The sequence below is a fragment of the Mauremys reevesii genome, linkage group 6, assembly GCF_016161935.1.
Source record: "Mauremys reevesii isolate NIE-2019 linkage group 6, ASM1616193v1, whole genome shotgun sequence".
Lineage (NCBI taxonomy): Eukaryota > Metazoa > Chordata > Testudines > Geoemydidae > Mauremys > Mauremys reevesii.
Genome location: NC_052628.1, coordinates 98,881,875 through 98,907,215, shown reverse-complemented (window position 1 = coordinate 98,907,215; position 25,341 = coordinate 98,881,875). Strand labels below are relative to the sequence as shown.

The window sequence follows — 25,341 nt, the reverse complement described above, 5'->3', positions numbered from 1 at the left end:
TTCTAATCCTGTCCTGCAAAGTGCTGACAACCTGTCCCAGCCTGGTGTCATCTCCGGATTTTAAGCATATTCTCCACTCTGTTATCCAAGTCATTAATGAAAATACTGAATATACCAGACCCAGGACAGACCCCCTCCAGGACCCTACTAGATATGTCCTCCAAATTTGACAGCAAACCATTGATAGCTACTTTATAAGTACAATTTTCCAATCAGTTATGTACCCACTTTATACTAGATCACATTTCCTTAGTTTGCTTATGAGAGTGTCATGTGGGACTGTGTCAAAAGCTTTATTAAAATCAAGATAAATCATTTCTACTGCTTCCCCCCTACCTAGTAGGCCAGTAACCCTGTCAAATGAGGAAATTAGGTTGATTTGGCATGATTTGTCCCAAGGATTGTCAGAGGTAATTTCAGCACATCAGATGACAGTCCCAAGGGGATCTCTGTGACCAAACCCATCACATTGGCTATTACATATGACCCTAGTAGCCTCTAGGAACTTACAAACTGATTGCTTAACAACTTGTTTTAGTATCTTTCCAGGTATTGAATTTAGGCTGACTAGTCTATAATTCCTTGGGTATTTTTTGTTCCCTTTTTTAAAGATAGGTACTAAGTTTGCCCTCCTCCAGTTGTCTGGAACTTCACCCATACTCCATGAGTTCGCAAAGAGAACCACAGAAGGGTCAGAGATTGCTTCAGCTTGCTCCTAAAATATCCTAGGGTGAATTTTGTCAGGCCATGCTGACCTGAATACACCCAATTTATCTAAATATTCTTTAACCAATTCTTTCCTTATTTTGGCTTGTGTTCCTTTTCTCTTGTTATTATACTAATTGTGTTAAGCATCTGGTCACAATTAACTTTCTTAGTGAAGACTGAAGCAGAGTATATAATAAACACCTCAGCCTTCTTGGCTCTTCTTCCCCACTAAGTAGTGCACCTACACTCTTCATCTTTCTCTTGCTCCTAATGAATTAATAGAATTTCCTCTTATTGCCTTCTATGTTCTTTGCTAGATTAAACTGATTTTGTGCCTTAGGGCTTGTCTATGCTACAGGTTATGTTGGTATAATTTATGTCACTCGGGTGTGAATACGCTACCACCCTGAGTGACATAAATTACATCAACTTAAGCGTCAGTGTGGACAGCACTATGATAAGCTCTCACTGATGTAGCTACTGCCTCTTGTGAAGGTGGTTTTATTATGCTGATGGGAGAGCGCTCTCCCATTGGCATAGAGCATCTTCATCAGATGTGTTACAGCGGTGCACTGCAATGCTATAACACTTCTAGTGTAGACTAGCCCTTAGTCTTTTAGATTTTCTCCATATATGCTTGTGCTATTCTTTTGTACTCCTTTTTAGAATTTTTTCCACATTTCCACCTTTTGTAGGATTCCTTTTTGATTTTCAGGTAATTAAAGAACACCTGATGCAGCTATACTGACCTCTTACTAATCTGCCTATCTTTCCTTTGCATCAGGATGGTTTGCTCTTGTGCCTTAAATACTGTCTCTGAGAAACAGCCAAGCTCTCCTAATTCCTTTTTCCCTCAGATTTTCTTCCATGGAACTTTACCTAACAGTTCTCAGAGTTTGTTAAAGTCTTCTTTTTTAAAGTCTATTGTCTTTATTCTGATGCTCTGACTCCTCCCTTTCCTTAGAATCACATCATCTATCATTTCACGATCACTTTCACCTAAGTTGCCTTCCTCTGTCAGATTTGCAACCAATTCTTCCCTGTTAGTTAGAAACAAGTCTAAAATGGCTGACCTTGGTTACTTTTTCCACACTCTGAAACAAGACGTTGTCCTCAACACATTCAAAGAACTTTTTGGACAATTTGTGTTTTGCCGTATTACTTTTTCCAACAGATATCTGGATAGTTAAAGTCCCCCATTACTTGTCAGGTCTTGTATTTTGGGTATTTCTGTTATTTGTTCTAGAAATGCTTCATCCATCTTATCCTCCTGATTTGGTGGTCTATATTAGACCCTCTACCATCATTTTGCCCATATTTTCCTCCCTTTTATCTTTACCCAGAGACTTTGAACTGGTCTGCCTCTCACCCCCTTTTAGACACCAAAACAAGTGTATGCATTCATGATGTACAATGCAGCACCTCCTTCCTATTTTCCCTGGCTGTCCTTCCTGAACAAGCTATACCCCCATACCCATATTCCAGTCATGAGATTTATCCCACCAAGTCTCTGTGATGCCAATTAAGTCAGAATTTTCCTTGTGTACTAAGACTTGCAGTTCTTTCTATTTATTCCCCTTTTGTGTATAGACATCCTATGACCCTATTGTAATTTTCCATTTTCCCCAAAACTTCCAGCCCTCTGTCAAGGTCACCATTTTTTATACTTACCTGTGGACTTTTGTAACCTGCCCCCTTTGAACTTAGTTTAAAGCCCTCCTCACAAGGTTGGTGAGTTAGTGTCTGAAGGTGTTGTTCCCCTTTTTCATCAGGTGGACCTCCATCATTTCCCAGCAGTCCTCCTTGATAGAATGGCATCCCATGCTCAAAGAAGCCAATGCCCTCCTGTCAACACCATCTATGCAGCCTTGCGTTCATCTCCATGTTGCATCTGTCTCTGCCTAGTTCCTACCCTCAACTGACAGAAAGGACAAAAAACACCACCTGCACCACTGACTGCTTCACCCTCATTCCCAGAGTCCTGTAGTCACTACTGATCTGCTCAGAGTCACACCTTGCAGTATCATTAACACAGATCTATCCTTAATTTTCCTTCCAGAAGAATCAACCTTTGAACCAAAATATTGAGCTATGTGCACCACAACATTCTGAAATGGAAGGAAGAAAGCGGGTGGTGAAAGGAAAATGTAGAAAAGAAAATGGATACATGATGGGAAAATGGTACCTGACTCAGCTAGTGAAGTTTAAATAAGTGTGCAGTTAACGGATCTCTAGTCCCTGAAACATTTGTGATTCTACTTCCTGGAGAACATAAACATTTCTGAAAAATGTTCATCTTCAGATTCTGGGCCTCCCTGCTGATATTGAGAATTATGGCCCAAAGGCAAACATTTCACAAATAATTAATAAATACTCCTTAGAAAATGAAATGCAGTCTTGTATTACAGACTGAAGAGATTTTTCATACAACAGGATATATCCACAACTCCAATGTGTGGGAATCAGCAAGCAGCTGACTGCCCTTCACAATAAATAGCAAGTACCTGCCATTGGTAACTTGTGCTTATTCTCCTGTGCCCCCTTGACTGTATGTGGCTTAAAGCTAGCCATGGAAAAAGAGAAGACCTAATATGCCTAAATACAAGAATATTTATTTATTATCTTATCATTCTGGTCCACTCAAAGTCAAAGAGGTTCTCTGTACTGTCTAGGTGTTATTCAACTGTGCAAAAGGTTTGCCATAGAGAACTAACATAAGAGGTTCAGCATCACCTGTATGCTGCAGAGCTGTGCAACATGGAAGGGCTGGAGGGTCAGTGACAACACAGATCTAACAGCGAAGCTACCTCATGTATATGGAAGGGGTTGAGAGACAGGGGTTGTAGGCACAGCAGTGGGCTATGGTAGTATTGACAGAGCTCTGCTGGTGCTCCCTGAGCTGTGGAAGGGAATTCCATTCCCCTGACCCTACAGATACGAGAGGTCTACTCTATGTTCATTTATAGCTCTTAGGCCTTGTCCTCACACAAAAGTACCATTTCAACTATACTGGAATGGGAGAAGAAAAAGGTATACCAGTGGAAGGCACCTTTATACTGGTGTAATTGCATCCAGACCAGGGATTATACCAGTATAACTATTTTTTGAGTGAGGGAAGAAGGGGGAAATCACACCTCTAACCAAAATAGTTATACTGGTGTAAAATCTGTGTGTATACCAGGCCTTAGGCTCTGTGCTCTAAGGCGCCAATTCATCAAGTAACTTTAAGCACCTAAGTAGTCCCTCTGGCTTGGGCCTTGCCTAACTTCTAACTTGACCTGCTAAAAATCAAGCTAAAGCTATTAAACTGTGTCTACATTGGTCTTAACTGGGATTTTCAATTGAGGTAAACTCTTTCAATTGAGCTAACTCAAAAGAATCTTTTCTTCTAGTCTAGACAAGGCTTAATGGAGTGGAGAATCAGGTTTATGTCAGTATAACTAAGATGAATATAGCTCTATGACTGAGAAGACTGAGAATAAAGGCTAAGATCTATTGAGAGATCTGTAAAAAGCCTGGAATGTATTTTCTGAACAACTTTAAACAATTTAGTTTGATAATTTTGTTTTGATTGCATTGTCCTATAGTGAGAAGGTGGTAGGTTTGGCACATGAAATTTAAAGAGTTTTGCAAAAAGTCAGAGTCCTGAATGGAAATTGTTGTGTTTGTCAATATCCTACATTTTTTTTTAAAGAAGTGTGTAACTGCATTTTGATTAACTGTATATTGGGAGGTGACTTTAAGGAAGCGGAGAACTATTTTTTATCTTTGCCACATTGTTTATGGATTGGTAATCAAGATTTGTGTATTCATAATAGTCAACTTCTCCTTGGTTATATTCTGAGGTGGATTTCCCAGCACAGCTCACTATATAGTTTTCCTATTTTGAGGATTTTTTCTCACTTAAATCCTTAATTATAAATTCTAATTTGTTTTTTTAAATTTTTTAAATGCTTTATGGAGTCTTCTTTGCTTTTCATTTATGTCTCCTAAAACAAGACAGAAGGTCAGATCGGGAGGAGTGATAGAAAAATTCATATCATGACAACAAAAGGGATTAGGTTCTCTCTCTCTTCCCAATCCCTTTTGCAGCCTCTGCTAGCCATTATTTCTTTTGAGGCAATTTAATTAGCTGATCAGAGATCTACCCCTAAACAAATGGTAATAGAGGCCACTTCAAAAGTTTTATTAGACACAATTCTAGCAGTTATTCTATCTAAATTTGAATCAAAGTTGGATTTGGTCTCATCAAAGATGTTAGATTTAGAACAAAGAACCACCACAGTTGAAAAAATGCTAAAGCTCTAGCAGAGAAGATTAACAGAGCACAGGTGCAAAATGAGAGTTCTAAACCTCTAGCAGGGATTTAATGAAAGATAATACTTTTGTACATTGAAAAATAGAGGTAATGAAAAAGTCTATATAATCTACTAATAAAAGAATATTAGGCATTCTGGAATTTAAAGGGGAAAGAGTTATTTTGAAAGAATTTCTTGCTTGTTCAATCTCACACCAAATTTGATCCCACTCCCCATCTTTTACATATTCCATAAACCTTGCAAGTCTTTCATAGTTTATTATTGTCTGTTTCATCTGTCTCAGATGGCATAATCACAATGACTCTGATATTGCTGTATGACACAGAATATGTTATGACTACAGCATGCAGAAGAAAAGGGAACATTTTTTTTTAACAAAAAGATCTTTTTTTTCCCTTTCTGATATTTGCTGAAGTACTCAAAAACAGAGAAGAAAAGTATTGGTACAGAAGCCTAAATTCTTATTAGACTTTCAAGCTTCCATGATGTTTTTTGCAAAACTTAGACTTTTCTACTCTGTTTGTACAGCATCACCATATGGGGCACTGGTCCATGACTAAAACTTGAAGGTGCTATTGCAATACAAATAATAAATAGTAATTGTAAAAGTACAGCTTTTCTTGCATTGATGATGCCAATGTCATCTCATTAACACATTTAAGTAGAAGTATTTAAGGGTACTGAAGACAATATGCTCATCCTCTTTTTCTTTTATCACACCTTCTACTTCTTGTGTCATGTCACAAAGTACAAACCCATTATTCCTGGATGCAGAGCTTGCAGATGTGATCCTGCTCAAATTGAAGTCAAAGGGAGCATCATCATTGTATTCAATAGAAACAGGATCAGACCCCAACATCCTGAAGAGATATCATATATGTGGCTCCTGCTTTTACGCTAAATAAACCAAGGAATCAATGACACTTTTTGACATTGTATTTTATTTCATAAACACTTTAAAAAAAACAGAACAAAACTAAAGCCCTCAAATGCAAATTGATAAATCAACTCAAAATATTACTCAAAAACAAAAATCTCTGCACTATTCTAAAATATCATTTGCCTTGTACCAAATGCACATATCTTTGCAGAAAGTTCAAACTCTCCAGCTATCAAAATTAGATTTATTTCTGATATGTACCACAGGGAAAGCTGGAAATTCAATTTTCTATTATCTTTGGCTTTGAAATCCAAAGTAATGCTTTGAGATTCCCTGAGGAGAAGAGCTATTTAGCTTGTTTCTTTCTCTGCTTTATGATAGATATTAACAGGGCTATCTAAAATACCATCTGTAGCTAGCCAAACACATTTGCATTTAATTGCACACAATCCAAGATCTCTGTTTTTGCTATGTTGTTGCTCACCTTTTGGCTAAGCTAACCACAAACATTTTTCACATAGTCTTAAATGGGTTTTTTTTTTAAGTTTAAGGTGAACTGAAAAGGTTTTTTTTTTTTAAAGTGGCTGAAATTCTAAACCAGTAACATATTATTTCTAGAGGCAAAAATTTCCAATAATTCCCCATTAAAGAAAAATGTCTAGAATCTCATTCTCCTTTGCTTTCCTGAAAAGTCATGAGGTTTCTGTGTTTGGTCTAGAAAAACACCGAAAGTAGGGCATTTTGCTGCATTGGCTTCTTTGCTTTAGATGCTAGGGAACGCTCCAGATCTTTGCAAAGGAATGACAGAATCCTCAACTCAGTGAGATCTCTCCTTTGTCAATAAAGATCCCTGGGACAAGTTATAGGGATGCTTATCTCAATGGGAACAGGGGAAGGAAATATCTGCAAGGTTCACTCTGTGAATATTTCTCCTCAGCTCAGTTTTACATATATGTAGCCATTAATTCTCTTACTAATAAAATGCAGGCACCTTTGTGGTGAAAAAAAAAGCAAATATAATAAATCACAGCCTTTCAGCATCAGTACATTATATAATAGGATATTCTGGAGGCGGAGTATAGAAGAAAACAGTAACTCATCCAACTGGATAGATGCAAGATATAAATCTGTGAATTTGGGCAAGACACTGGGTGCAACTGTGCCCCAGGATTTTTTAGGCAGAGAGTCTCCTCTGTGTATGGGTCACACCTTTCTCACATGGCAACAGGGGAGTCAGCCATCTGTCTAGCAGAGTTCTTCCTACTGTCCAGACCCCAAGCAGAACACTTTGTTAGTCTGGGGATTCGTGAGTGTTAACAAATGGAAATGGCGGCCAACAGCCCTGCAAAGATTCTTTGGGAAAATTAATATGTCCTCAAGTTATATTAACTTTCTGGAGCCTCCACACCGTGACTGAAATCCCTCTTTGAGTGGAGCACTTTGGACAGCCACCAGTAGGAGAAACCACAGCTGCATGGTTGCAATACAGCTACACCTCAACCTCGATATAACACGACCCTATATAACACAAATTCGGATATAACGCAGTAAAGCAGTGCTCTGTGGGGGGGGGCGGGTCTGCGCCCTCCGGTGGATCAAAGCAAGTTCGATATAATGCAGTTTCACCTATAACGTGGTAAGATTTTTTTGGCTCCCGAGGAGAGCGTTATATTGAGGTAGAGGTGTATATTGCCAAGGAGTAGGAGGAAGAGCTGTCAGGACACACAGCCCATAAGGGATGGGGCCTTGGCACAGATGCTCCTGCCTCTCACTGTATCTGTAAGACGGTGGACAGGTTCTACAGCCTGTTCTATGTAGGGGTTGGGAGGGTAGACCTGGCACCTCAACACAACAAGTAGGGAGAAATATTTGCAGGGTGAGCCTTGCAGCTATTTCCTTCCCCTGCTCCCATTGAGACAAGCATCCCTATAAATTTTAAAATGTTCCAGTGATCTTTATTGACAAAGGAGAGATCTCACAAAAAAGATGGTACCCTCAATAACATAATGCCCATTAGTGTCAGGCAAGGGCATTGCTTCCATACTCATTTAGAACCACTGTTTGCATCATCAACACTGCTTTCGACATCTTCCTGGGTTTTCCTAATCCAGAAAAATGTCATTCCAGATAAGGCTAGAACCGTATAGAATCTGAGGTTTGACATTCATAAGAGAAAAATTCAGTAAAGGTCATTGATTCTCATGTTGTTTGCTTGTGATCAGCTGATGCACATTTTAATGGGGGTTCCTTTTTCCACGTGGAGCTGATTAGAAATAATAAATCATTTATATCCTTTAGAACATGTCTGGATCATTTAGGTTGCATTTGATGATGAACAATTCTGTATCATTTGCAGTTGGCCTGCCACCAAAATTACATTAAGTGCTTCTTTGTTTTTGTTGTGAGAGTCCTTGACAGAACAACAGTTTAAAAAGGTTGCCTTTTCCAATAAGAAAATAAAGATGTGGGGTAGGAATTTATATTCTTCATTAGCCTGACAAAGAGGGCTGAATCCTGATGGGCACTCAGGCCCCTTACTCCCTCAGAGTAACTACAGCCACCCTAAATGATCCTGTGAATGGTCAGGTGGGCACAGTATGGAGCAGCTTCTCACCCATGCAGCAGCCACTCATCCATTCAATGGGTGGGTCCTGCTAAAGCAGAGATAAGCTTCACACCACCCTGACAAGCCTTCCACAGGTTTCAGCCCCCAAGTTTCCCCTGCAGATGTCCTACAGAAGCTACTGCAGCTTTGGAGTTGCAATAAACAGGAGCAGCCTATACGGGGAGACGAGGGCCTGAAAGAATGTGTGGTCCCCAAAATGTTATCTGGTAGAAGTGGTGGGAATGGTATTGGAGGAGGCTGTGGTTCTGGCCTCTGAACGCATTTGTTTGTTGGTTGATGGGCTGTTTCCTGCCATTCAGAACTGTCAGCTGGTACTCAGGAAGAGGACACCACTTGGTCCTCTCACTGTCTGCCCAATTTAGACCCCCTGCTGTCAGTTAGCTGACGCTCAGGGATGCAGGGGGTGGCATTTTTTCACTGCAGTGTCACTTCCTGGCAACCCCCTAGCAATACATAGCATGGGGAGAAGAGAGTCTTGGGGGAATTCGAAATCACAGGGCCAGAAGGGCTAGCTGGAATTCACAGGGCTAGTGCACAACTCCCACACTCCCGCCTGCACTGTTGAATTTTCGCAATGTATTGCTTCCCCCAATTCCAATAAGGCTGCGCCCATAATCCCCCCAATCCCGCATCCCGCCTCCCGCCGCCCTGGAAAGCGTTGAGAAAGTCTTCCTCTTCCTGTGTTCGCCCAATCTGTTCGCGCTTAGCCACTGCACGCCAGGTTGTGGTAGCGCTGACGCCTGATGGAGCCCGCTCACTTGCTCAACTTATCGCTCCTCGCGCACCTCTCTCCCAGTCAGATGGCTGCCAAACCGCTGAGAAACCGGGAGAGAGAGGGTGAGGAAGGAGGAGGAGCACTGGCGCAGAGGAGGAGATCGCAGTGCTGCGGAGGGTGGATGGTGGTGGTGTGGCGGTTCATCTGGTTCTGTCTGGCAGCACAGACTGGTGGGACCGCAAGTGCTGCTGGTCTGGGGATGACAGGTCTGCTGGGAAACTTCAGGCTGTGAGGGCACTTTCCTTGAACTGTGACTTTGTGGTGACCCGCCCTGAAGCGCCTCCCCTGCTGCAGCAGCTGGCAGCCCAACTGTCAGCAGAAGGCCGAGGATGAGAGCTGACTGGAAAGAAGCGACGCAGACAGCTACCTGCCACAGTCTACGCCCAGACAGCTACCACACTCTAGCGCAGGGATTGCTGCTGCATTGTGCTGTGCCGATTGCTGTCAAGCAACTGCTCCACTAGGTAGCTGAGAGCAATCATGTCCAGGCCATCATAGATGGCCATCGGATTGGGATTCAGATGTGAGTGTGGGGATAGATGTGGGGCACAATGGGGCCACCACCAGCCCACCAGGCCAGCGGACACACATCCACCAGGCCATTACTTTTCAATGCTACAGCAGTGGTGGTGCCATAGGTGCTGTTTTATGTGGGGACCACTGGGGACGGGCGGGCAAGGTTCATGACAAGGGGTCTGGTCAAGGGACTCTGGTCTGTTTGTGTTCAGCAGCTCCAGGCTTTAACCTCGGTCCAAAAAAACGGTTGGCAGGCAGGCACTGCCTACAGATGCCCTCGGGACCCGGCCTACCCGCTTAATGCCCTGGCTCATGAAGCCGGCTACAGGCCTATACAGAAGGAAAATAAACTCTTCAACTACCGGGCTGAGCAAGTGCAGAATGGTGGTGGAACCTGTGGACGGAGCTGTGGAGAGATCTGAGCTGGTTACTGATTCCTGCTGACATCAGAAAAAAAATGATGAAGTTGTTGCTCTGCTCTGTGTGCTGCTTGATCATGTGCTCAGGAGAGGTTGGAGGCTTTTGGGAGAGCTTTTTAGAGGGTGAAGGCCTGGCTGCTGTTTACGATCAGCTGCTGAATCAGATCAGTGAGACAATGCTCCAGGAAGAGGAAGCGGGAGAGAATAGAAGAGGCCAGAGGAAGTCAGCAGAGAGAGAGCAGCAGAGTGACTGTCTGTGACTCTGCAACTAAGAGAGCCTGATCATATTGATTCTAAAGTTTTCCCAAAACTAGTTTAAAGTTTAAGTTTGTTTTTAGTTACAATAATTAATCTATTTTACTTTTATTTAATTTTCTGTTTATTTGACAAAAACATGGTTCGTGTGTGGGTGGTGTGTGTTGGCACTGGGTGGTGGTGCAGGGTGAGGGTGGGTTTGTGCCGGAGGGCGAGGGTTACGGGCTTAGGGGTTAGGTTTAGGGACGGGGGGGGGGTGAGGGGTGGGAAGGTGTGGGGGTGGGGTGGGGTGAGTATGGCCCTTGGGGAGGGTCTATTTTTGGGGGATGGGAGGCATAGGATCCAAATGCATGTTACATCAAGCCTGAGCACAGGGACCCCTGCACTGCACAAGCAGGAGCCACAGCAGACCCACCAAGCATACACATCAAGGAAAGGCCACCACACACCCTGCACAGTGTGTGTGTCCCTGGTGCAGTGTGACTGCAGTCTGTGTGTGCCCTGCAGTTGATGTGGCTAGGTGAGTCTGTGTATGGCACTGCCCAGAAAGTCTTCTACAGACAGAGAAACAGAACACAACAAAACATGAAAAAACAAAAGAACCGCTTTAATAAATTTAATAATGTAATGAATTTTGGGTTGTGGACTGGTTTGTGGGGGTTTGAAATGCTGTAAGGACTGGTTGATGACAGCTAAGAAACAGTTTGTACGAAGTTGACAGTTGTGTCGGGTCAATTCTTGCAGGGTGTGCGTGCACGCAGTCTCTCCTCACCCTACAGGGGTTGGGGGAGGGGGGACAGTTGAGGGGCGCGGAGGGGACTGCTGCAGGGGCGGGTGGGGGGCTGATCTGGGTCTTGAACTCCTCCTAATCTGCTGTCTTGGCGAACATCTACAACTCTCCGCTTGAGACCAAGGCTGCACACCGTCCTGCTGCCGTCTCCTGCCGCCACTCCCCCTCCCTCCTCCAGGCCCATGCGTGCTCTGTGACACAGGCTCTCTGACTCTCTCTGCCTCTGCTGTGCCGCCTCCCTCTGCTCTCCGCCCTGGAACATCGAACCCTCCGTCTTTTCTCGCAGGCGTCTTTTTTAGCTTTCGCCTAATCCGAGGGGGCAGTGAGTAGGGGCGGGGGGAAGGAGGTGAAGGATGAAGCTGTGTGATGTGAAAAAGTGAACACATTCATGCAAACAGAACACCAACACTACAGCCAACACAGACCAAAGAGTCTCAAGAAAGACAAAAGAGTCTCAGGAGATCTCTAGAGATCAGAGAGAGTCCTCCTGGATTGCGGAGATTGCATTGGAGCGCCATGCAATGAAGAAGCGAGGCTCCATAACTGCAGATGCCTGCAGCAAGTCCATATACCTTACAGTGCTTACTAGTTATACATACTGCTCATGCTGTGGCTAGCCAAAATGTTAAAGGATAAAGAGCAAACTAAATGCAAAGCAAAGAAGAAAGGCTGCAAAGACGCGCACTGGAACATGCAGCCTGGTTCTTGTGCTTGCTGTCTGTGTTAGGCTGGTGTCATGCATTGGCAATTTCATTGTAATAAAAATAACAAACACACACCTAAACATACAACTACCAAGAATTGCCCTACGCAGAGATGAGATCAGCAGACCGAGATGTCAGCGCACACTCAGACTGAAAGCCCGCACTGACACGGACTGGGAAGACCAGCACTGCACAGAGCAATAGAATAGTAGAGGCGATGATTATACTGATGGTTCGGATTCCTTTGGCTTCCACGGAGCTCGCGGAAAGCGACCTCTTGAGCGCCTCCTCATGCGGAGGCTCTCTTCGGTGGAACATCAAGTGGAATTGAATGACATGAAATAATTCTAGAGGACTATTTTTCATGTGTATTTGTGTCTTACCTCTTTATATAGTTTAATATATATTATAGTTTAATATTTAATAAATTTTAATATTTAAAATTTTTTTATTTTAAATTTTTAATCTTTGTGGACCTTTTCTTCATATAATTTAAATATTATATAGTTTATAATTTAATTTATATTTTGTTTTTTTTTTTTTTTTTGTATATTTTTTTATAAAAAATTTTATAAAATGTTGCAATTGCACTTACTATTCCTACCCCTTCCCTTTCCCCCTGATTCCTTCCTGGGCTCCTAGGCAGGGTAGGGTAGAGTGAGTGTGAGTCTGTGAGGGAGATGAAGAGAGGAAAAAGAGGGGGGCGCAGTGCCGTGCCGTCGGCCTCCCCGACCCTTCCCCCCCTTCCTTCCGATCCCAGAGGGGGAATCCAGGGGGGGGGGAACTGTCCCGTACACTACACTGCCCTGGCACTGCACCACGGCTGGGGCACTGCAGCCACCCCAGAATGCATGCAGCATGCTCGAGAGCGGCATGTCTGGGCTGGGCCCCGAGCTCTGCCGCCGACGCTTGCCTTCTTTTCCTTGTCCTAGTCTTTCACGCACTGTCACATCGCTGCATCGCATTGTCTTTATCCTTTTTCTTCATTCTCTTCTTCATGGTCTTCGGAACGCTTGCGCCGCGCGCTTGGCAGAGCGCAGAGCAGAGCACAGACTCTCCCACACAGCCCACAGATCCCTGGAGACTTCCGTCACCCCGGTCACTGGGGACTGGATTCTGGGATTGCCTCTGCTCTCTGCTGCTCTTGCATGCTGCATGGCAGCAGAGAGAGCGCGCTCGCCCCATGTGCAAACAGAGAAACAGAGATTCAAAATGACTTCAAACAAAAAAATGAATTCATTTTCGTTGGTCATGGCTGGTGGCTGAAAGCCAATCTGCTGAGTCCAGAGCGCCAGACAGAACAGAGTGGTGCACTGTGCTAGCTGAGGGAGCTGCTAATCCACACCAAGCATCCCAAGCTAATTAGCAAGTGCGCAAGTGTTTAGACTAGACTGCTCCTCCACCCCGGGGTATTCGAAAAAAACCAACCAAAGAGCCGTTAATTTAAAATGGCTCGGTGTGTGACGTTGGTTGCTGTTAGTTAATTTAACGCTGATAAATTCGAATTAAAGTCCTAGTGTAGACCAGGCCTTGGATTCCACTACCAGGGATGGAGAGCAGCAGCTGCTGACAGCATGCTGGCTGTTGGTGAGGAGGGCCCCCCTCCCACCTCATGACTGCATGCAATATTGCTCTGTGGGTGTGAAGCCTGGGCAGGCTGCAGTGTTTTGGCAGGTCTCTGCAAATGCTGAGTGTGCATCAATCAGGATTTGTCCAACAGATCTTCAGATGGTTAAAATGATGACCATGGGTCTGATCCTGTGAGTTGCTGGATACCTCACATGTCCAACTTTGGAGAGGTAAAAGAGCAAGGATTAGGAACACAAAAATAAATCATTCTGTCTGATCTTTTCTTTGGCTCATGGAGGTAATTTTCAAAGAAACAGTTTGAATGGTAAAGGTTATACTCTTGGGTGTTACTAAATGTAATGCCTGCACAGACTTTGTGATGTTAAAATAAATAAGGCAGGCAGGCTAGCTCTTACTGAAAGATCTGAAGGATCCACATTTATAACCTATAGAATGTAGTAGAGATGAAACCAGTAAGATTTATTGAAATCATTCGAAGCATGTTATGGGATTTAATAGAGGATGATATCCCTTCCATAGAATTTTAAAACCAATGTATAGAATTTAATAGAGAATTGTATCCTTGTTATAGAATTCTATAGGTTGATTTAAAAATTCTATAGAAACATAACATTCTCTTTTAAATCCTATTGGATTTTTTCATACAGTCTAGTGCTTTTTACCTCTTCTCTTCTATTTTTTTAAATTTGATGTTCAAAGAAGACCCCTGCTTCCCTGCGTTAAATTGGTGAAGGGTCAGAATTTAAAATACCTAAGGTTACTTTAGCCTGAGATCTGTATTTCTAAGTTCAAAGTGTGAAAGGTAAGATAGAGGCACAATGAAATGCCCTTTTGTATATTAAAAAAAACCATGAAAGGTCTTTGCAGACAGAACCTGAAAAGAGATTTCGCAGGTTTTTATTTCCAAACATAAAAAACAAAATAACAAAATCAAAACAAGTCTCTTAGAATAATGACTAAGCCATAGTAGTATGGTGTCCAGAAGATTAAGACAATCAACCTGTGAAGCACTAGACACTACAATGATGGGCGCAACAGAACCCCCCCAAAATAGATAGATATGGTAGATGGCTTGACCTGTGTAATCACTGTGACCATTTAACAGCAGTATTTGAACAAGAAAGAAATTGTAGAGACTGCCGAGAAGCTAGCACAGAGGAGAAGAGGAAGGGTGGGATATTCACAGACCTATAAGTTGCTCCTAATAAAAATAAATTGAGGGATTTTCTGCAGCTTCCCAGCAGTAAGGCCCTGATCCAAAGTCCATTAAAATCAATAGGAATCTTTCCACTGACTTCAGTGGCCTTTGGATCAGGACCTAATTATACATGAGTCAGTACACTGAGTCTGATCCTGCAGCCCTTGTTGTCATGAGTAATATTGATAGAAGTAATTCATCTGACTTCACCAGGACTATCGAGTGAGAAAGGGTTGCAAGGTCAGCACTTAAGCAGTAATGAATTTGGCACAGGACATTTCCTGGAGATTAATGACTGGCTGGGAATAGTTGATGGTCTGAAGCACAGCCAATCATTAATCTTAATCCCCAGGAAATGTCCTGCTGCAAGGTCATTATTGCTATAATAAAATAAAAATGGAAAAAAAACCAATGCCACATTGATTTTGTTTTAGTGATGCAATTTCAATTGATATGCAGAGATCATTTCTAGCTAATGAAAGTCCTATACATTTGCCAGTCAGAGTGGTTAAATTGATAGTAGTGAACATCTACACTATGGCCAAGATTTTCAAAAGCAGAAGCCTAAATTAGGCTTTTAAATCCATATGTGGAAACCTACCTGATTTTCAAAAGTGCAGAGCATGCAACAGCTCCCACAGAGATGAGTAGCTGTCATTAATTATTATTAATATTTGTATCAAACCCACGTGTGTTAAGCAGTTTGCAAAACAAAGAGTCGGAAAAAATTCCTGCCCCAAAAGACCTTACAATCTAGAATTCAGACATGACACAACAAGCAAAGGTGAGAACAAACAGGAGGGAAATGGGGAGAGGAAGGACAGGATCACATCAACAGAATCATGTGGTCGTGACTAATAATTCATGTATATTTTGTGGTGAGTAAAAATTGCTTTTGTTATTTTTTTAACATAATTGCAATTTATTTCTTGTTTTCTTCCCATAAGAAATGAAGTTTTAAGTGTCTGAATAGGTAATAGTGGTGGCTTGACAAGTGAATTATTCAAGTGTGAATACTATTAACTATTTTCACTTAAGTACATTAGGTGCCAAGGCAAATATTAGGTCACATAGATCAAACTAACTTTTTTACTTAACAGACCAACTCTATGTGTGCATTCAGACCCATATCTGCTGACTTCTTTTCATTCTTGGTAGCCTTACAAAGCCATCACAGGTCTGGGAGAATGAGCTAGATTATTTTCTGGCACATCCATTTTCTACACATTGATTATTGAATTACAAGTGTAGAATTTTTATTACCGATGTTAATATATGAGCTAGAAAAAAAATTAAAAACATGACTTGATTTTCCAATCCCAGAGTGTCAATGTTGTAGAAGGTTTAGTAAAGATCTGTAGAACTCTCCATGTGTCTGCTTTACAAACCTCTTGGAATGCAGAAGATCTGAAGCCCTGAGACTGAAGTCTCTCTCTGAAGATGTTTGAACATAAACTTGGTAAGCCATAGCAACAGAATATGAAATCAGATAGTTATTTTCACATGCTTTTCCTAGACACAGCCTAACAGTCATTACTATATTTATGGGCAAATCAGGGTTAAAATCCTTGTCCTATTGAAGTCAATGGGAGTTTGATATTTGCACATGCAGATAGTCATTATGGTGCCTAACTAGTGATCTATACATTAAATTAGTGTGGTCTATCACAGTAATTACATATGCAAATGTAGGCATGCAGTTCACAGACATTTTTACATGTGCAAGTAGGTTTCTACTTTTTGAAAATTTAGTCCAGTGCGTCTCTGTTAAATGAAACAAAAACGTGGCTAGACTTTCTAAGAAATCCAGTTAGAAGCCAAGAGATTGTTCAATTCCAATTTGTAAAGTAAAGTCATGCCAGGATGGACATGAAGGCATGGAAGAAAACATGGGAAAGGTGACAGAGATGATGGAACACTGAAGGAAGCTTCCTCGGATATAATTTAAGATTAATGCAATAACCACTAAGCAACGCTGTATTAAATAGCATTGACTAAATATTTATTTTACTAACATGGATTAACTACTATATACAGCAAAACATTATTGAGTTATTTGCTACAGTAATTACATGATCTGATTTCTAAAAGAGCCCAGCACCTACAGCTCCCAAATTAGAACATAGATTTAGAAAGCTCTCCTTTAGAGACTATTCTAATGAGATGATCCTAAGTTCCTCTTTGGTACATGTTATATGGAGCAAGACTTGCAATGGGGAAGAATCATGGACAATGGTATATAGAGGAATCAGTTAGGCCTGAGAAACATATGAAATATGTTAGGCTAGGCAAACAGGTTCTAGATAAATACAAACTGGCTGATCATTAATCTTACTTCTGAATCTTTATTGAGGCCTGTATTGGGGTTCAGTTAAGATTAAGTTCATGTGATTCCCTCTTCCACCAGAACCTTCCAATTTTCCTTTGGTCTTCAGTCTCTCACTAAGGCCCCTCCCCTGTTGACTGACTCTCCCTAATCCATTTTTCTGCAGCAATCCTCTACGTAAACTCTAGTAACTCCTACCTTTAAAAATGAGTTCAGGAATCCCATTTGTGTCTAGGCCCAAGTGCCTCCACTTTGAATTTCTGTATACTCTAGCACGTGATGTGATTGGAATAGTTAAACCGGAGTGTGCAGTAGCACAGATGGAGCTAGGGACCTACAAACTTTTCTTTAAGGATGGGAGAGAAAAATGGAGGGGTTTTGGGGGAAAAAAAAAAGCATTTACATGTTGTGCTGGTGATATATCAAGCTTCTGGATGATGGAAGGTCTGCCTCACCGGTAGGTGGAGATGGGAACTGAGTTGGGATTGGGAAAGGAGTTGCAACATTGAGAATATCTGTTTGCTTTGACATTAATAGATTCATATCTATCCTCTTGTATGGTTATTCAGATGAAGGATTTCAAGTGGGTTGCCCCAATATGTTTCCTAGTTTACTAGGTATGGTAATAGGACTAGGCACAGTTTGTGACTGACTCTATGCTACTTAAAGGGGCAGATTTTGGCAGTTACATAATGCAGCATCTATTAAATGGAGAAGTGCAGCCTCAATTGCATCAATAGAGAGAAACCACAGGGCTTCTGTAAGACCAAAAGCAGTGGAGGCTGCTTTCAGGTGGATATGTGTTTTGTGTTCTTAGTGTCCTTGTGATAATGGTATAATTCTAACAAAAATGATAGCCATATTTTTTTTGGCAGATTAAAGCAACAAAGGATTTGGATTTGTACTATAAACCTTTCTGAGTGCAGAATTAATGGTGTAGATAACAGAGGAGCTAAAAATATGACACTTTGATTTTGCATAATAAGTGTTAACTTGCTCGTCTGGAGAGTGAAATGGAAAGGGAGATTTACTGCTTTAAAGTGATGCAGAGCTGCGTTTATTTTGTTTGTTTTTTATTGTGTGAAAAATGCTTGCAATTTAAAAACATACCCAGTGAAATCTGATTTCTTGGTATGTACTACGAAGAGTAATTTAAATGTATTAGGGTGCTTCATATATTTTATAATCACTCAAGTTTGGAAGTGACCAGGGCTTTTGATATTCTTAGAGATTTAGGACCATTTGAGCCAGTCACATCTTTTAGGAGGAATTATAACTTTGAAAAACACATGATTGCAGAAGACATACCTTATTGCAGCAGGGAAAAGTCATGTAATCGGAACACACACTTCACAAATAAATACCTGGGTTTGGATTTTTGGAAATCCACCTGAAGGGAGTGGTGGACAAGGTGATACTCAGATCAAACCAAACCAATATACAGTTATGTTTTCCATCTAGAGGATCACATAGTGAACACATTACTCAGCACTTTGATAATATCAGCAAAAGTGTGTGTGTGTGTCTGTGTGTGTGTGAGAGAGAGAGAGAGAGAGAGAAAGAGAAAGAGAGATACAGAGAGAGGTGTGTGTGTGAGTGTGTGTGTGTGAGAGAAAGATGGGGTGGATGGGGTGGGGGGAGTGGGTTTCAGATCAATAATGGCTCTGAGTTGATTGTGGAGAATCACATTCTATCTGGTCTCAGTGAATATCCATCCAAAGCCAAGATTGCAATATCTCAATGTAGTCTGCATTCCATATTACAAGTTAGTTCCATGTTTAGCTTCCCTGTTATATACTGACATCAAAGCCAGGAAGAGAAAATTGACATCCCACACAAGTAGCAGTAAAAACATCTTTCTAATTTTTACATCCTTGCCCAACATGAACTCTGTTCAAGCCCAAACTAGACAGAGAGAGAGAGAGAGAGAGAGAGAATTAGTACTTACAGTGCATCCACCAGACAGTCATGATTATTACTGGTATCACAGTGAAAGCAATCCCTATATGTCACAATCCTTCATGGGACTGTATATACTGTGGCATTAGAGTGCAAGCCCTCTCTCAGAGATTGCAAAAAACAAAAAACACAAAAACGAGCAAACCAAAACCAAAGAGAAAGTACTTCAGGTACAAACAACATTTTTGTGAGTAAAGGGGAAAATCTTTTTTTGTTTTGTTTTATACATCAGAGAAAGAAAAAAAATTATTGGGATACCTTCGGCAAGTGGGTCGAGTGTGTGAATCATAAGCTGAAAGATGCTGTTTCTCATTAGACTGTTGTGGAGAGATGCAGAGCTCCCGCCTCGCTGGAGACGTGGCTTGGTCTGAATGAAAAAGGAAAAAGGAATTTAGCCTTTTCTTGAGAATGGATCCAGTAACACTCTGAGCTGTATTCATCTCCCAGTGAAAACATTTCTGATTTCCACCGGTCACATTTTGTACTAAGTAATGTCACATATACACGCCCTTTCATCCCAAAGGATCCACTGGTCATTCATCAGTAGACTGGGACTCAGGAGATGTGGCTTCAATTCCTGCTTCTGCTACAGACTCATGCGACTCGTTGGGCAAATCAACTGACCCCTTTAACTTTGTCCAGCCTAGGATTTAAGGGTGCGTTGTTAGAATGTGTAACTAATATGTTCTAAAAGTCTAGCATAGACAAGGCAGTGTAGACTTTATGTGCTAAATTTGTCAAGTTAAAACCTAGAAGGGATTCTTTTAGGGGAGAGAAAGAGCAGCTGACAGTCATGGCAATCTTTAGTTTCATTGTGGAACGATCTAGCTCTGTCCTGAAGTACACCAGCTTCTCATTTCAAATGCCTGCAGTCCATTACAGACCATTAGGTATCATCAAAACGATGTAGAGAAAGGTAAAAAACCCACTCCATTTATACGATAGCAAGACAGGCCTTAGGTCAGTTATAGTAACAATGTGTGACTCTGCCTATGGTTTTCCATCAGATGCTGTTGGCAAGGTTGGAAAAAAAATAAAGGACTTTCAGAATGATGATAAATAATGTGCACACATGTGCATGCACAGACACACAAAATAACAGAGCTAAAATAAAAGATCTTTAATATATTTTAACAGGCTTATAAACACCTTTCCTGTGCCAATAATTATATAGTATAACAGCAGCTGCAGTTGTACAGCCACACGATTCTTAGAGAATATAGCCATTTTGTGGATGGCAATATTCACAAAACATTCCATTTGGTTGGATAATAAATAATAATCAGAGCCAACAATTTGTAAAACTAACAAGCCCCTGACAAACCAATTAAAAAAAAACAGCTGAAGGAAATATTCTGTTTTCAATGAAAGCATGTACAGGGCACATACATTAATTCTTGGTGCCAAATGAAAAATTATAGAAACTGAATACCAGAATTAACTTGTCACTTTAACACTGGAACTTAATTATTTTTAATTGTATAGCGGGGGTGGGGAAGGATGATAAGTTTATTAAAATGCTGAAGTGTACCAAAGCAAAGTAAGATTTGACTCAGAAACAAATGCCCAGACATAAAAATACAAACTGCTGCCTACCGTCAGTGTTTGGTCATCCTTGTCCCCAGCATTAGCTGGCTGCATGCATGGGAAAAAAAAAAGAAATGTCACATGGCACATGCATACATTTTCAGAGAAGAACATCAAACAATTGAAGAGGTAGTTAAACAGCATGTACTTGTGTACTGAGTGACATATAGATTCTATGGGCTAGAATGTGATTTCACAGCTCTGGAACTATGTGATGTTAAAGACCTTAAATATTCTGTAGGTACTAGGTAATAGTGGATTCTTTTGAAAAGTTCAAGCTGAAATGCTCCTGAAACCTCTTATCTTTGCCTCTGATATGTCACTCAATTTCAGGGTCTCAGTTATAGCCAGCTGTCTAAATACTGAAGACCTGATTTTTTATACAGTCTTTAGTGAGGCAAACTCACATTGGCTTTGATGGGAGTTTGCCTGAATGTTGAGTGTAGTAAACTCAGTAAGATAATGAAGGTTGGACCATTACTGATAATGATTCCAAATGATGATCTTGATATCTTAAAAAAAAAGATGTTATGAGTCATTATATAAGCTTATTTTTTTAAACACCCATCCTAATTGTCAGGATCAAACAGTTACGAGCCGACAACATGGCAGCAGAGTATTGCCCTCCCATGTACAAGACTCAGACTCTGGGGTGGATTTTGAAGATATTGCAAACTACAAAATAGATGATTTGTGTCCCACAGATATTCTTTCACTCTTCTGAGCACAATAATGGCAAGACAATGACATTCATAGGATGAAAAACTGGGGAAGACTTTGGGTTTCTCTGCAAACAAGTCGACGCAGCGATCGCTAACCAATGTTATATGCCTGGGTTGTTGTGATGAACAAAAGATGTATTAGTGATGGTAGCCTGGATGTTTTGTGACACCACAGAGCTATGTTTCTATAAATATTTTTTGGAGGCTTGTGATCATTGACAATAAACAGAGTCATAATGTTTTCTTAAATCTGCTGAAGCCCACAGTACAGTGTTAATTCACCAGAAAATACACACAAAAGCACTAGTGAACTATGATTAATAAAACACTGCATACTCCACCTGTGTTACAGTCAACCTCATGCGATTATGCCCCTTCCCTCAAAAAGCAGTGTTGTAACCATTTCCTCCATACCAAGCTTTCTTTCTTTCTATCAAACAGCTCAACAAATGGTGCTATATTCTACAGCACAATCCCCAGGGGGAATTATCCAGTGCAATGAGCTCAGCTTTTTGACACACATCGAGATTAACTGTTAACACGCCTTTTCAGTTAGTGAATTTAACCTTGGGGGTTAAGTAGGAGAGAAATAATTATGAGCAAATACTGATACTGATTCAGTTCATTTTTGTTCCGCAGTGAGCAGAGGAAGAACAGGACTTAATTCTTTATGTCCAAAATGTCCCCAGCTGAGAACATCAATTTGAAGAAAAGATTATGTGAGAAAAGGCTATCTTCTAGTTTGTAATGGATTCCCCCCATCTCTCAAGCCAGGCTGACTCAGTGCAAACAACAACTGGGAAATAGCACCTGGGGAGAGAGCTTTTATTAGAACTTAAAAAAAAGAAAAGAAAAGAAAATTTCTGCAGTAAAAGGTCAACAAAATGTGCTCATTTATCTTTAGACAGTATTTTGATGAGTACTGTTTAATAATGGTGTGTACATATATGTATACATATATACATTCTATAAATATATATGTACACATATATTATTCACATATACTTTCAGGGGTTGTTATTGTGTTATTCCTTCCCCACAAATCTGATCTGTGTTCATACTGGGGAAAATTCACTCCAAAGTGAAATTTTCACCTAAACAGGGACAAAGCTGCCCGGGGAGGGGCAAGTGGGGCAATTTGCCCTGGGCCCCACAGGGGCCCCCAAGAGAGTGCTCTGGCCCCGGCCCTGCTTCCGCCTTCCCCCACTCCCCGGCGCCTCAGCGTGCCGTGTACAGGAGCGTCCCTGGACAAAGCTAAAGCGGCACGGCTCAGGCAGGGCCTGAGCTCCGCCCCACTCGGAGCCGCATGGTAAGGGGGTGGGGCTGCGAGCTCCGCAGCCCCGCTGGAGTCACGCTGCTGCAGTGCTGTCCAGGGTCGCTCCTGGACGCGGTGCGCCGAGGCTCCGGGAGAGGGGGGAGGCGGGGATAAGCAGCATGGCAGGGAGTCGGGGGGGGGGTTGGCTAAGAGGCTGTCCTGGGGACAGTCAGGGCACAGCGAGGAGGCAGAGGTTCTGGGGGGGCGGTCAGGGAATGGGGAATGGGGTTGGATCGTGGGCATTCTGGGGACCTGTCAGGACTCAGCGGGGCGGGAAAGGGGTCAGGGCAGTCAGGGGACAGGGAACGGGGGGTTGGTGGGGGGGTGGGGTCCCGGGGTGGTGGTTGGGGAGGGAGTCTTGAGGGGGCGGTGATGGGACAAGGAGCAGGATGGGTCGGGGATTCTGAGGGGGGCAGTCGGAGGGCAGGAAGTGAGTGGGGGTTGGATAGGGGGCAGGGCCAGGCTGTTTGGGAGGCACAGCCTTCCCTACCCTAAAGCTCATTCAGCAGTTTGAGGCTTGCAGACAGCTATTTAACACAAAGAGCCAAGCTGTTATCTTTTCCATGGGTGAGGGATCACATGAGAAGAGCAATATCCAGCAGCACCTACCCTCCTTCCCAACCTTACTAAGGGAGACCCCCCTCCCCTGCATTTCCCAAGGCTCCAGAGGGGTTAATTCAGTGGTTCTCAAACTTTTGTACTGGTGACCCCTTTCACATAGCAAATCTCTGAGTGTGACCCCCCCATTATAAATTAAAAACACTTTTTTATATATTTAACACTATTATAAATGCTGGAAGCAAAGCGGGGTTTGAGGTGGAAGCTGACAGCTCATGACCCCCAGTAATAACCTCATGACCCCCTGAGGGGTCCTGACGCCCAGTTTCAGAACCCCTGGGTTAATTTAATTTTAGCACCCTGTGTCCATTCACATGCATGTGCTATTTTGAGCATTTCAGTTTTCACAACATAGGCTCATCCCAGATTCTGGAACAAGCTCATATGCTCAGTTCATGAAGTATCTATGTACATAAGCTATACTAAAGAAAAACCCACAGTAACCATCTCCAGTGTGTGAGGGACCCCGTGGAGCCAGTCTCTAGGAAACAGATACATTTATGGAGGTTAAGTCCATTAATGGCTATTAGCCAGGATGGGTAAGGAATGGTGTCCCTAGCTTCTGTTCGTCAGAGGGTGGAGATGGATGGCAGGAGAGAGATCACTTGATCATTACCTGTTAGGTTCACTCCCTCTGGGGCACTTGGCATTAGCCACTGTCAGTAGACAGGATACTGGGCTGGATGGACCTTTGGTCTGACCCAGTATGGCCATTCTTATGTTCTTATGTTCTAAGCTAAATGAACCCAAAGTTATGGAGACAGATATGAGTCAAGGATGCCAGCAGAGTATCAGAAACCTGGAAAAATCTCTGACTGGATGGGCTCCGGCGTTTGGTCACAAGCTGAGGTGATTCAAAAGTTTTGGATTTTTTTTTAAGCAGAATTTTTTTTATTGTTTCTTTAAAGAAACACAGCAAGCAGCAAATATTTGGCCATACTTCTGAAACCCCAAACCATGTTCAGGTTTTGGCAGACTAATTTCAGCCTTTCAATTAAAAAAAACACAACAAATTTTGAAGGAAAGCAGACATTGTCCGTGATTTTTTTCTGCTTTTTAAAACCCCTAGTTTTCGATCCAAAAAAAGTTTTGATGGAAAATATTTGTCCAACCCTTTTAATGAGCTTTAGTGCCTTTTAGCACTAGCTGATGCTGAAAACCAGTGATACCTTGTAAAGGTGACTTGAAAAAAAGTTTTCTCAAAACTGGGTTTGTGCCGAGATGCAGAAGGTTTTTAAATGTTTATTTTTCCCAGGGCTCCCCAGTGGGGGTGGGGGGGAGAGAAAGTGGGGCAATTTGCCCTGGGCCCCGCAGGGGCCCCCACAATAATATAGTATTCTATAGTATTGCAACTTTTTTTAATGGAAGGGGCCCCTGAAATTGTTTTGCCCCAGGCCCCCTGAATCCTCTGGGCGGCCCTGAACAGGGATCAGCCCAAGACCACTTAAGTAGCTCTTAAACCCCCAAAATAGTCTCATTGAGTTCAGTGGGCCTAATCATGTGAGTCAAGTTACTCTTATTCGTAAGTGTTTGAAAGACTGTGTCCTTAATATGAATGATAAAAATGATCAACAAAGGCTTTTGTATTTGAGGAGATATGTGGTCGAGTCCATATCTTGCATTTTGAAAAAAGATCCAACCAAGGATGAGAAAATATTACTGAGTTTTAGCCACTTTTTGGACATGATCTTGCAAGGTGCAGAGCACCCTCAACTCCCATTAAAGTCAATAAGAGCTGAGAATGATCAGTACTTCTCAGAAGCACCTACCACTTTGTAGGATCAATACATAGTCCTGTCCAACACCCCTTCAAATCAGTGGAAAGACTGCCAATGGCTATAAATGGGAGCTGGATCAGGCCAGGTAGATATATTAAGATAAACAGCTACCTTGCTTAAAAGAAAATGTATAGCCTATACATTTTAATTTGTACAAGATAATCGTTGAAGTAAACAGAAATACTGGATTTTGGCAATACATATTCCATTTATATTTTTAAAAAACATTTCAGTAGGATGGAAATACACTTCTGAA

General features: G+C 41.9%; 1 protein-coding gene across 7 annotated transcripts in view; it reads right to left on the bottom strand.

The window, feature by feature from the left end:
• Positions 1–25,341, bottom strand: part of SLC24A2 (solute carrier family 24 member 2) — a 188,764-nt gene that overhangs the window by 79,163 nt on the left and 84,260 nt on the right. For 5 of the 7 annotated variants that reach the window (XM_039545493.1, XM_039545487.1, XM_039545491.1 and 2 more), the window contains exons 3-4: positions 20,662–20,700; positions 19,324–19,432 (exon numbers count right to left, since the gene is read on the bottom strand). In XM_039545493.1, the coding sequence (XP_039401427.1) occupies positions 19,324–19,432; positions 20,662–20,700 (148 nt within the window). The remainder of the gene's footprint in view (positions 1–19,323; positions 19,433–20,661; positions 20,701–25,341) is intronic. The other 2 variants (XM_039545490.1, XM_039545492.1) reach the window with 1 other exon arrangement.